The sequence below is a fragment of the Triticum aestivum genome, chromosome 2B, assembly GCF_018294505.1.
Source record: "Triticum aestivum cultivar Chinese Spring chromosome 2B, IWGSC CS RefSeq v2.1, whole genome shotgun sequence".
Lineage (NCBI taxonomy): Eukaryota > Viridiplantae > Streptophyta > Magnoliopsida > Poales > Poaceae > Triticum > Triticum aestivum.
The window spans coordinates 138,978,455-138,991,304 of NC_057798.1; the positions used below are offsets into that span (position 1 = coordinate 138,978,455).

Sequence of the window (12,850 nt, forward strand, 5' to 3'; positions counted from 1 at the left end):
CACATCTAAGTCATCAATTCTGCATAAGGGTTAGGATGTGTGTCCTTTTCAAAGAACATTCAAAGATTCTAAGATATTTAGCTCACACGGCAACTTGCTAAATCTCTTCTCGTCCGAGGGCTTAGTGAAGATATATCAGCTAGCTGTTCTTCAGTCTTCACATGCTCGATGGAGATGTCGCCCTTCAACACATGATCACGAAGAAAATGATGACGAATCTGGATGTGCTTAGTCTTCGAGTGCTGAACTGGGTTGTGAGCAATCTTGATGGCACTCTCATTGCGCAGAGGAGAGGCACATTCTTCACGTTGACACCATAGTCCTTGAGGGTTTGCTTCATCCAAAGCAGTTGAGCACAGCATGAGCCAGCAGCAATGTATTCAGCTTCAGCAGTAGACAGTGATACGCAGTTCTATTTTTTCGAGGACCAACAGACCAAAGATCGTCCGAGGAAATGACAAGTGCCAGATGTTGACTTGCGGTCCACACGATCACCAGCATAGTCAGAGTCAGAATATCCAATGAGATCAGAAGCAGAGCCCTTGGGGTACCATAATCCTAGTGTTGGTGTGTGAGCTAGATATCAAAGAATATGCTTCACAGCCTTATGGTGTGATTCCTTCGGTGCAGCTTGAAATCGGGCACACATGCAAACACTAAGCATTATATCTGGCCTAGATGCACATAAGTACAATAAGGAACCAATCATGGAGGGGTATACCTTGTGATCGAAGTCAATACCATTTTCATCAGTGCATAGATGGCCATTTGTGGGCATAGGAATTTTGACGCCTTTGCAATCTTGCATGCCGAATTTCCTCAGTACATCTTTGAGGTATTTCTCCTGAGATATGAATATGCCATTGCGCTGCTGACGAATTTGAAGACCTAAGAAGAATTTCAACTCTCCCATCATAGACATTTGATATTCTTCACTCATCATATAGGCAAATTCATCACTATAACATTGGTTAGTACAGCCAAAGATAATATCATCAACATATATTTGGCACACAAACAGTTCACCATCATATGATTTAGTAAAAAGAGTAGGGTCGAGTGAACCGGATGTGAAGCCATTCTTCATGAAGAATTCCTTCAATGTATCATACCACGCCCGAGGGGCTTGCTTGAGGCCATAGAGGGCCTTATTGAGTCTGAAGACTTTGTCAGGATTCTTTGGATCTTCAAAACCTGGGGGTTGAGCAACATATACTTCTTCCTCAAGCTTACCATTGAGGAATGCACTTTTCACATCCATTTGATATAAGATGATATCATGATGGTTAGCGTAAGCAAGTAATATGCGAATAGCCTCAAGTCTAGCAACAGGTGCAAAAGTTTCATCGAAATCAATTCCTTCAACCTGTGTGTAGCCTTGAGCTACTAATCGTGCCGTATTCCTTACCACAAGGCCATTTTCATCTTGCTTGTTGCGGTAGATCCACTTTGTGCCAATGATATTATGCTTGCGAGGATCTGGGCGATTGACCAATTCCCAGACATTGTTCAGCTCGAACTGATGTAATTCTTCTTGCATAGCCTGAATCCACTCCGGCTCCAGAAATGATTCATCTACCTTAGTGGGCTCTGTGATAGAGAAAAAAGCATAGTGCCCACAAAAGTTAGATAAATGTGATGCTTTTGAGCGTGTGAGAGGACCTGGTGCGCTAATGTCATCGATGATCTTCTCCACTTGCACTTCTTTTGCAACGCGTGGATGAGTTGGTTGTCGCTGAGGATTTTGATTAGCATTTTCTTCAGGACCATTTTCCTCATCTTGCTCTTCAGGTGCATCAGCTCGACGTTCTTCATGAACAGGAATGAATTCTTCAGCAGATTCTTCAGTCGGAATGACATCCTCAGTTGCCTTGAGCTTGATAGCATCCTCAGGTGCTGGTTCATCTAACACAGAAGGTAGGTGCTCTCTTTGCGAGCCATTAGTTTCATCGAACCGCACATCTACAGTGTCAACAATCTTGTGAAGAACAATGTTGAAGACTCTGTAGGTGTGCGAGTCCTTTCAGTAACCAAGCATAAAACCTTCATGTGCTTTCGGTGCAAATTTAGAGTTGTGGTGAGGATCTCTAATCCAACATTTAGCACCGAAGACTTTGAAATAACTCACATTGGGTTTCTTGTCAGTGAGGAGTTCATAGGCAGTCTTCTTGAAGAATTTGTGAAGATATACTCTGTTGATGATGTGACAAGCAGTATCAATTGCATCAATCCAAAAACGCTGAGGCGTTTTGTATTCATCAAGCATAGTGCGAGCCATCTCAACAAGCGTTCTATTCTTGCGTTCCACAACGCCATTCTGCTGAGGAGTATAGGGAGCAGATAACTCATGAGTAATACCAAGTTCATCAAGATATGCACCAAGGCCGGAATTCTTGAACTCAGTTCCATTGTCACTTCTGATATGCTTGATCTTCACACCAAAGTTGGTTGAAGCCCTCGAGGAAAATCGTTGAAGCCCTCGAGGAAAATCGTTTGAAGACTTCCTGCACTTCATGTTTGTAAGTAACAATGTGTACCCATGTATATCGAGAATAATCATCAACAATGACAAAACCATATAGAGATGCATCATTAGTGACTGCTGAATAATGATTAGGTCCAAAGAGGTCCATGTGAAGCAATTTGAATGGACGGGTAGTGGTCATGATAGTCTTCGCTGGATGCTTGGCCTTGGTCATTTTTCCGGCTTCACATGCTCCGCATAAGTGATCCTTGAGGAATTTGACATTCTCAATGCCAATGACATGCTTCTTCTTCGCAAGCGTGTTCAAATTTCTCATGCCTGCATGACCAAGTCGTCGATGCCATAGCCAGCCTTCTGAAGCTTTTGCAAGTAGACACATGGCTAGTTGTGGTCCTGTAGAGAAATCAACAATATACAGATCTCCTCTCCTAAAGCCTTCGAAGACTTTGGAATTGTCAGCTTCCATAATCACAACACAGCGATATTTGCCAAAGACAACAACCATATCAAGATCACAAAGCATTGAGACTGACATGAGATTGTATCCTAAGGACTCAACAAGTATGACTTTGTCCATGTGCTTATCCTTAGAGATAGCAACCTTACCAAGACCCAATACCTGACTTTTGCCTTTGTCAGCAAAGATGATATGCTTCAGAGGTGATGGTGATAAGGGAGCATCCATCAATAGATTCTTGTCACCAGTCATGTGATTTGTACATCCACTATTGAGGACCCATTCAGTGGTTTTGGGTTGATCATCCTGCAGATGAATTAGTGTAACTTACAATCTCATATGCTTCATCAGTGAAGAATATGATATCAAGTTCATCAGATGAATTTCATCAAGCAGTAAACGGATATAGCAGTATGAGGACGTGTGAAATGAAAGTTCATTTCATCATGATTCGCCTGCGTCCCTTCAGGCATTTTTGTCAGGTCCCCAGCAAATTCTTCAGACGTTTGAGCACGTCTGGAGACCTGACCCTGCAGAAGAGATTAGTTCTTTTTCTTCACCACCCACATCTGGAGGGGTGGCAAAGAGTTCATCATTCTGCGAGCACCATATGAGAAAGGTGGCAAAGATTCCAAACCATTTCGCTTCACATAAGAGGGGTTAGGGTAAGCATATAATAAGCAGAGTAATTCCTTGAGGACTTATGAACATAATGGTTTGAAGAATAATGCACATATTCATAACCCTTAGCTCTACCCTGCGAGACAGAGTTGTTAGCACGATGATAATCATATGAGGACTTTGATCCAGTTGAGGAATTTGATCCATGTGAAGAATTTGGTCCATATGAGGACTTGGATCCATATGAAGAATTTGATCTGGGGTTCCTGTTCTTCACAGGTGGTGTCATGAGGACATTCACCTGAAGACTTTCAACACAACTTTTGGGAACCCAGATTTTCTTCATAGGGGAACCGTTCCTGCAGTTAGTGCCAACATATCTAGCAAATACTTCACCATTCTGATTTTTGAACAGTTTATAGTTGGAGTCAAATGACTTATCAGAAGAATGAGGAGATTCACATGTAAAGCCAGATAAGTTAGATGGATCAACTGGAGGTCCCTTTGCAGCAACCCACGAGGTTTTGGGGTACTGCTCAGGCTTCCAATATGTTCCATCAGCATTGAGTTTCCTCTCAAAGGCAATACCCTCTTTCCTAGGGTTTCTGTTGAGGATTTGCTTTTTGAGCACATCACAAAGTGTCTGATGCCCTTTGAGGCTTTTGTACATGCCTGTCATGTACAATTCCTTCAGCCTTGCATTGTCAGTGATACTATCAATGTCCTCAGGTGAGGAATTAGTGATATCAGAGGCAGATGAAGAATTTGTAACATTTGAAGCATTTGAACATTCAGGTGAAGAATTAGCAGATTCACGTTCAATGCACTTTAAGTAAGGGGGAACAAATTCTTCCTGTGAAGCGCTGATTTGTTGAGCTAGTAATGAATCGCGCTCCTTCTGAAGATCTTCATAACACACTCTTAGCTTTTCAAGATCTTCCTTTCTTTGAAGAGATTCAAGAGAAAGCTTCTCGTGATCTTGCTTTTCTTGAAGAAATTCATAAGAAAGTTTCTCATGATCAGACAAGAGAGCGTTATGATGACCTTGAAGGTTATCAAACCTAGACTGAAGTCTCTGAAGATTTTCAGTCAAGGCTTTAGTGTGATCCATTTCTTCACCCAACATATCATCACTTTTATCTAGCATGTTTTGAACCTTTTCAAGAGCTCATTGTTGTTTCACAGCAATCTTAGCAAGTTTAGAGTAGCTGGGCTTGAGATCCTCATCAGATTCATTTTCACTAGAGTCAGAGGAGTTGTATTTGAGTACCTTAGCACCTTTCGCCATGAAGCAATAGGTGGGAGCGTAGCCATCATTATCTTCATCAGGCTTGTCGGTGGAGTCAGTTTCTTCAGTGTTGAAGATGGACTTGCTAACGAAGGCAGTAGCAACGGCCAGACTCGCCACACCAGACTCAGATTCTTCAGACGCCTCCTCTTCATCATTTTCCTCAGATTCAGCTTCAGAGTCCATCTCCTTGCCAATGAATGCCCGAGCCTTCTTGGAGCTGCTCTTCTTGTGAGATGAAGACTTCGAGGATTTTGATGACAGAGATTTTGACGATTTCTTCTTCTTCTTCGCATGATCAGAACTGTAATCCTTGTATTTCTTCTTCTTCATTTCCTTTTCCCACTGAGGACAATCTTGAATATAGTGACCAGGCTTCTTGCATTTGTGGCAAAGCCTTCTCTTATAGTCACTGAATGAGGAATCATTGCCTCTTGAGGATCTTCCAAAGCGACCACGTCTTGTGAACTTCTGGAATTTCTTCACAAGCAGTGCTAGATCCTGGCTCAATTCTTCAGGATCACCAAGGCTACTACCAGAATCCTCATATTCAGAGTCAGACACAGCCTTGGCCTTCAGGGCACGTGGTTTGCCATAGTTTGAGCCATAGAGATCTCTCTTTTCAGCAAGCTGGAACTCGTGAGTGTTTAGCCTTTCGAGGATATCAGCAGGATCAAGCGACTTGTAGTCAGCACGTTCTTGTATCATCAGTCCCAGAGTATCAAATGAGGAGTCAAGCGATCTCAACAGTTTCTTCACAACTTCATGATCAGTGATGTCAGTGGCACCGAGGGCTTGAAGCTCATTTGAGATGTCAGTGAGGCGATCAAAGGTTTGTTGGACATTCTCATTGTCGAGTCTTTTGAAGCGGTTGAAGAGATTCCGAAGAACATCGACTCGAGAGTCACGCTGGGTTGAAACTCCTTCATTTACTTTGGACAGCCTATCCCAGATAAGCTTAGCAGTTTCGAAAGCACTCACTCTTCCATATTGTCCTTTGCTCAGATGGCCACATATGATATTCTTCGCTTGAGAATCGAGTTGTTTGAATCTCTTCACATCGGTAGCGTTCAGTGAGGGAGTGACAGTGGGGACACCATTTTCCACAACATACCAGAGATCGTTATCAATTGCCTCAAGATGCATTCGCATCTTGTTCTTCCAGTAGAGGTAGTCCATTCCATCAAAGGTAGGACACCCAGCCGAGACCTTGATCATACCTGCGGTCGAAATAACTAAAACTCCAAGCGGTTAAACCAAAATCACACAGAACAAGGGAGTACCTTGCTCTGGTACCAATTGAAAGTGCGTTATATTGACTAGAGGGGGGGTGAATAGGCGATTTTTATGAATTCTTCACTGAGGAATTTGCTGGTGAGGAAATTCCTTAGCGAAGAACTACTTGCAGCGGAATAAGTACTCAGAAGTAAACATAACAGGATACAAACATAGTCATCATGATGAAATGAAGACTAGCACAGAGTACAGAAAGCGTAAACACAGGATAACAAGATGAAGACAAACAGACTGAAGAAATTAAACTGAGGAATTTGTGAAAGTCTTCAGTCAAAGTGTTCAAGCACAGATATGAACAACATACAACACAGTCATGAGGAAATGAAAGAGTTGAGGAAATAGAACCAGTTAGTTGGTGAAGACAATGATTTGGTAAACCAGTTCCAACTGTTGTCTCAGTTGTACGTCTAGTTGGAGCGGCTAAGTATTTAAACTCGAGGACACGCAGTCCCGAACACCCAGTCTCTGAGCCACAACTCAGGACACCCAGTCCTCATCGTATTCTCCTTGAACTAAGACCACGCAGGTCTCATCCAATCACTCGTGGTAAGTCTTCAGGTGACTTCCAAACCTTCACAGACTTGGTCACTCGGCGATCCACAATTCCTCTCGGATGCTCTAGACCTTGACGCCTAACCGTCTGGAAGAAGCACAATCTTCAAAGGTAACAAGCGTCGGATCCACGCAGGATCAATTTCTTCAGTGATGCTCAATCACTTTGGGTTTGTGGGGGTTTGGTTTTGGGATTTTCCTCACTTGATGATTTTCGCTCAAAGTCCTCGGAGGATGGGTTGCTCTCAGATGACAAGTGTCAAGTTCTCTCGGAGCAGCCAACCAACTAGTGGTTGTAGGGGGCGGCTATTTATAGCCTAGGGAGCAGCCCGACATGATAAGACATAAATGCCCTTCAATGATATGACCGTTAGGTGGATAAGATATTTTGGACAGCCGGCGCGCAGCACAGCAATGGTCGGAAATTTGACTCTCAAATTTCTCAGGGCTATCATGTTCCTCACTGTGTAGGCAATTCGCACTGGCGAATTCCTAACTCCTCAGTCAGAGCAAAGTCCTCAGTGACCAGAAGAACTGCGTCTCTGTCACTGAAGAAATTGACTGAACTGTATGAGATTTCCAATGGCTTCACTCGAAGGGATTGGTAGGTGTAGGATTTTGAGTTGAGCATCACATGAAAATTTTTCCTTAGTATTTCCTCGATCCCCTTTAACAGTACGGTGTTTCCTATGACTCAAGAAAGAGAAAATGAAACTACGAAAACAAAAGTCTTCAGGCTTCATGCTCCTCAAATGAATATCAAGTCTTCAAGGTCACACCAATTTCTTCACTTTCAAAGTCTTCAGAAAGTCTTCAGAATATCAAAGTCTTCAGTCGAAGAACTTCATTTTTAGGGGTCAACTTTCTCTGTAAATATCAAACTCCTCATAGACTTATAGACCTGTGTACACTCACAAACGCATCAGTAACTTTAACCTATAAGTCTTCAATACACCAAAATCACTAAGGGGCACTAGATGCACTTACACTCCCAAGAACTTAGCTTTCTGCCTCCCACCGGCGCTCGCGCCGGTCTATCCCTTCTTCGGTGGTCCTATGGCCATGGAGGCGGAGTGGATCTCGGCCCATGCCGGTGGAAGGGCTCCGTTTTTAGATCTTTTTTGTGTTTGTTAGGGTTTGTGTACTGCTCAGGAAGGTGAGACAGTGGCTGCTCCCTGAAGATGGAATAAAGGTCTCCCCGCCTAGCCCCCATTCCGATGATGCATCATCGGTGGGCGTGTGGAGTTGTGTCTCCGACGGATCTGTCTTTGGTGGCTTTGTTCGGATCTGTTCGTTGTTCGCCTTCGTTCATGTGTTTTCATGTTGGATTCTTTTGATCTACACTCTTCATCTACGGCGGTTACTGTTCTGGTGCGTTGGTTCTACGAGGCCTTAGCACGATGACTTCCGAACTGTCTACTAAAACAAGGTTTGCTCGGCTCCGGCGACGGAGGGGCGATGACAGCGGCGCGCCTTCGGCTCGCTTCAGTGTTTGTAGTCGTCGCTAGGTGGTCTACGGATCTGGATGTAATTTCTATTATTTCTAGTATTCGTTGTACTACCATGATTGAAGATGAATAAATTAGAAGTTTTCACGAAAAAAAGATTTTTAACCTTTTCGATAAATTGTCGGCTGGTCGATAGAACTGCCTACCCTGATTTTCCAGCTCAGCGTTGGCCTGACCTAAACTAACACGGTACTTTGTCACGAAGTTCCTGTTGTATCCGGAACTCCCGGAACCTGGCGTGTCGAGGCCCATCACGGTTGTGTTGGGCCATCCTTTTTTGTTTTTTGAAACATAGGCGGACACGCTAGCGTTCTGTTGCCCCAAATAAGGCGAGCAGCAATCTTCGAAGGACCCCGAGCCCCAATTCCCAAAACCTCCCGCAGCCGCACGCCATGCAAAACCTGCTCCTCCCCAATGCCGCCGCCGCCGCGCCGTGGTGCGCGCAGCCGCGGCGTCGGCCATCCCGCCTGTCTGTGCGCGCCTCGGCGTCGTCACCGTCGGCGCCCCGGCGGGAGACCGACCCGAGGAAACGGGTGGTGATCACCGGGATGGGCCTGGTGTCCGTGTTCGGGAACGACGTGGACGCGTACTACGCCCGCCTCCTCGCCGGGGAGAGCGGCGTGGGCGCCATCGACCGCTTCGACGCCTCCGGGTTCCCCACCCGATTCGCCGCCCAGATCCGCGGCTTCTCCTCCGAGGGCTACGTCGACGCCAAGCTCGACCGCCGCCTCGACGACTGCCACCGCTACGCCCTCGTCGCCTCCAAGAAGGCCCTCGAGTCCGCCTGCCTCGCCGCCGGGTCCAGCGCCATGGAGAAGGTCGACAAAGAACGGGCCGGCGTGATCGTCGGGTCCGGCATGGGCGGCATCACGGCCTTCTCCGACGGCGTCCAGAACCTCGTGACCAAGGGGTACAGGAAGATATCTCCCTTTTGCATCCCGCACGCCATCACCAACACCAGCGCCGCCATGATCGCCATGGACGCGGCCGTCGGCTTCCGGGGCCCCAACTACTCGATCTCCACCGCATGTGCCACCTCCAACCACTGCTTCCACAGCGCCGCCGACCAGATCCGATTGGGCCGAGCCGACGTCATGGTCGCCGGTGGCACCGAAGCCGCCATCATTCCAATAGGACTCGGCGGGTTCGTGGCGTGCAGGGCGCTGTCTCAGAGGAACGACGACCCCGGCACGGCGTCGAGGCCGTGGGACAAGGACCGCGATGGCATTGTCATGGGCGAAGGAGCCGGAATACTGGTATATTCGATACTCCCCTCTCCCCCCTTTTTCTGAAGTTGAAGAAACCTCTTGTGACTATTAATTTAATAACACTGTATAATATAAATTATTTATTGTAAATCTTATACTATTAAATATTTATTTTAATGTAAAATCCAATTGTATAATCTTATAAGGCTGGTCACAGTGGGGAGGAACTTAGGAGTAACATCACACACTCCAATACAACTTTGCTTATGTGGCACGTATTTAATGAAGAGAGAGGTGTTTGTGGTAACTAGCTAAGTTACCGGAACATCACACACTCCAAGAAACAATGAGTCTATAACCTAATAAATACATCATTGCATGACACAACATAGATGTTCCTACCCACTATGGAGGTAGTAACATAGTCTAGGGAAGTGTGAAGTTACTAGCTTATGTTCTTGCCCATTGTGACCAGCCTAAGATAGAACTCAGCTTTTGTTTGCTAAATATTTGGTCGTTCAAATCTGAATCGATTTTGCTAAAGCACATGTAGATGTGTCCTAAGCAAACTTATAAGCGGCATAAAAGAAAAGGTCGTTGTGGATATATAATAGCAAAATGTTCTAGAACTATTTTAGATCCAGTTATTTATCTTTTTTGTTAGCTCACAAATAGAATGATGTACATTGGTCACACCTATATATACATCTATTTTCAGATTATTTTAGTAATAGATTATTCTTTTTAGATCAATGAAATATTTTTTTATTTGTTATTTGGAAGCCCAGATTCTATTTTGCATCTTTGGGGCATAAGTGTTATACAAACATCATTACTTTTTCTTCTTACTAATGATCATCTTGAAATAAAAATGCAGGTCATGGAAAGCCTCGAGCATGCAATGAGACGCGACGCTCCGATTCTGGCTGAGTACTTAGGAGGCGCCGTAAACAGCGATGCTTACCACATGACTAATCCAAGACCAGATGGCTGTGGCGTGTCGGTGTGCATCAGGCAGGGCCTTGAAGATGCAGGCGTCACACCAGAGGAGGTGACGATCATATGTTTTAGTTTCTACCATTTGGAATTGTGTATTAATCTCTATCAATATTTGGTAATTACTTCCAAGCTGGGTCATGAATTGTAAGTTAATTCTTTCACTGCAGGTCAATTACATAAATGCTCATGCAACCTCAACCCCCGCCGGAGATCTTGCAGAGGTGAATGCTTTGAAGCACGTCTTCAAGGACCCATCTCGGATTAAACTGAACGCAACCAAGGTTCATTTTTTTTAATCTTGGAAGCTTCTGAGACATTTGTATAATTCACTTGAAATTCATTTGGATGTATGTTTCTTTCTGATGCATGAAACCTCTCTCTTTTTTTCTAGTCAATGATAGGGCATTCCCTAGGCGCAGCAGGCGGTTTGGAGGCCATCGCTACCATCAAAGCCATAACCACCGGATGGGTGCATCCTACTATAAACCAATTTGTAAGTACTTATTTATGTTTGCTCGTTTTGTACGTATGTTGAAATTGCATTACAAGTGCAATGTATGATTACATGTTACCAGAAGTTGTGATCTTTGTAAATTACAGAACCCAGAGCCGGAAGTTGATCAATTTAACACGGTGCGTAGTGTAAAGCAACAACACGAAGTACACGTTGGTGAGTAATATGTATTCAAAAAAATACAAACGGAACGGGGCACACCCTATACACTCCTTACTCATTTCTTTCTACCCTTTACACAGGTATCTCCAATTCATTTGGATTCGGAGGACAAAATTCAGTGGTGGTATTTGCGCCATTTAAGTCCTAATGTGTGTTCTTCTTACAACGATGTATGCAATTAGAGCAGGTGGCCACGAATATGTTTTAGCCCACATGGTGGTATGGTCTTCTAGTAGACTCTTCACCACCCATTTCTTCTTGGGCATAGTTACGATCTTGTATGACTTCGTTACTCATTGGTTGTTTACTTTGTGTGTGCACGTTGTGTTTTGGCTGTGTACATCCCAGTTATGTAGAGGATGAGTGTATGCTTTTTATGCGTGTATCGCCTGATGAGACGTTTTGAGTTAATAAAAGTGACATTTATCAAGGAAAAACTATGTGTTCGAAATGTTTTTTGACCCATATGCTGGACATTATGTTGGCAAGAAAGGTGAATCAACTTGGAGGCAACTTCTGAGAAATTACAAAAGCCATGAGTTCCGAGGGCGGCGTGTTATTGTATCAAGTACATTATCATCCAGAATTTTATTTTGGATCACGTGAAACAGATATATGTGCAAGTTTTCATGCACTTAAGGTTCCATTTTTAATTTCTTGAACTGCATGTTGTTCTAGAGAACGTGATCTCGGCTACTTTCAAACGATGAAGTCTGTTGCAAAAATTTCTTCACCTTTGGAGCTTATATCAACGTATGAAGTTTGACGTGGTGCATTGCAACGGAACAAGCAAATTACATGTGCATCAGTTATTCTATTTTGCAAAATGCCTCGAGGACAACATATATTTAGTTTTCACAACATAGCTATAAACAGGAAAGGTAATTATTTTTCCCCTTCCCTTTTGGCCACCATGTGCGTCGTTTCTCCTTTGCTATCCTCATTAGTTAAAAAACCCTTATGTATACAATGAGTATGGCTTGTAATAGCACCAACAAACGGTTAGTCACATCTTTCTCTTGCTACTCTCTGTTCCATCAACCATCTCTTACATGTAACTTCATACATTTTTGCCCTTCATTTATAAAATTAAAAATGGCACGGTACAGGCCTTCCAATCTTTGTTCGCTAAAAAACATACAATATTTGACAAATGGAAGAGTTGTAGCCGCTGAAGCCGAAGAGGAAGGCCCCGCCGCTTCTGATGCGGTCGTCGCGGCGATCATCGTAATTCCCGCAACGGAAGTGCCTGCCACCACAGTCTTAGTCCCACCCCCGTAGTGGAAGTGCGCGCCGTCGATGAGGGCTCAATACATGCTCAGCGCGTCTGAGTGCAGAAGGCAGGTGTTGCCTTCATCAGCTTCCAACTTCCAAAGTCTGCGGCTCCCTTGCCTGAACGCAATGTCGACAAGCCATCAGAGGTAAGTACTCTTGTAGGTGGGCAAAAATTTGGGGTGGGGAGGGGGGGTGTGGTAGTGGAGGAACGTCGGCCATCGATGGAACGAAGAGGGTGAGCGGTGATGAGAGTTAAGGCCAAAGTGTCTCATCTCCCGTGCTTTCCAACGTGTGCAGACACGCGCCAAGTTGCACCTACTGGAGCATGGCTCTGAGGAAACGGCTGATTCGGATGTTCCTCCTTAGCCAGAATGGGTTCTGCTTTGAAAACCGTGCAGGCCGATATTTCGGTGCAGCCTAGGAAACCCAAGCTCACACATTTTGCGTTCGCAGGACCTATATGAGCTGAATGCTAACAACCAAAC

At 44.6% G+C, this 12,850-nt stretch overlaps 1 protein-coding gene across 1 annotated transcript; it reads left to right on the forward strand.

Moving 5' to 3' along the window:
* The first annotated feature begins 8,510 nt into the window (after positions 1 to 8,510).
* On the forward strand, positions 8,511 to 11,430 carry LOC123040824 (3-oxoacyl-[acyl-carrier-protein] synthase I, chloroplastic). Its single transcript, XM_044463569.1, has 6 exons — positions 8,511 to 9,463; positions 10,293 to 10,466; positions 10,582 to 10,695; positions 10,806 to 10,907; positions 11,015 to 11,084; positions 11,171 to 11,430. Exons 1-6 carry the CDS (start codon positions 8,600 to 8,602, stop codon positions 11,236 to 11,238), a joined length of 1,392 nt encoding a protein of 463 aa, XP_044319504.1. The 5' UTR covers positions 8,511 to 8,599; the 3' UTR covers positions 11,239 to 11,430.
* Positions 11,431 to 12,850: the final 1,420 nt, after the last annotated feature.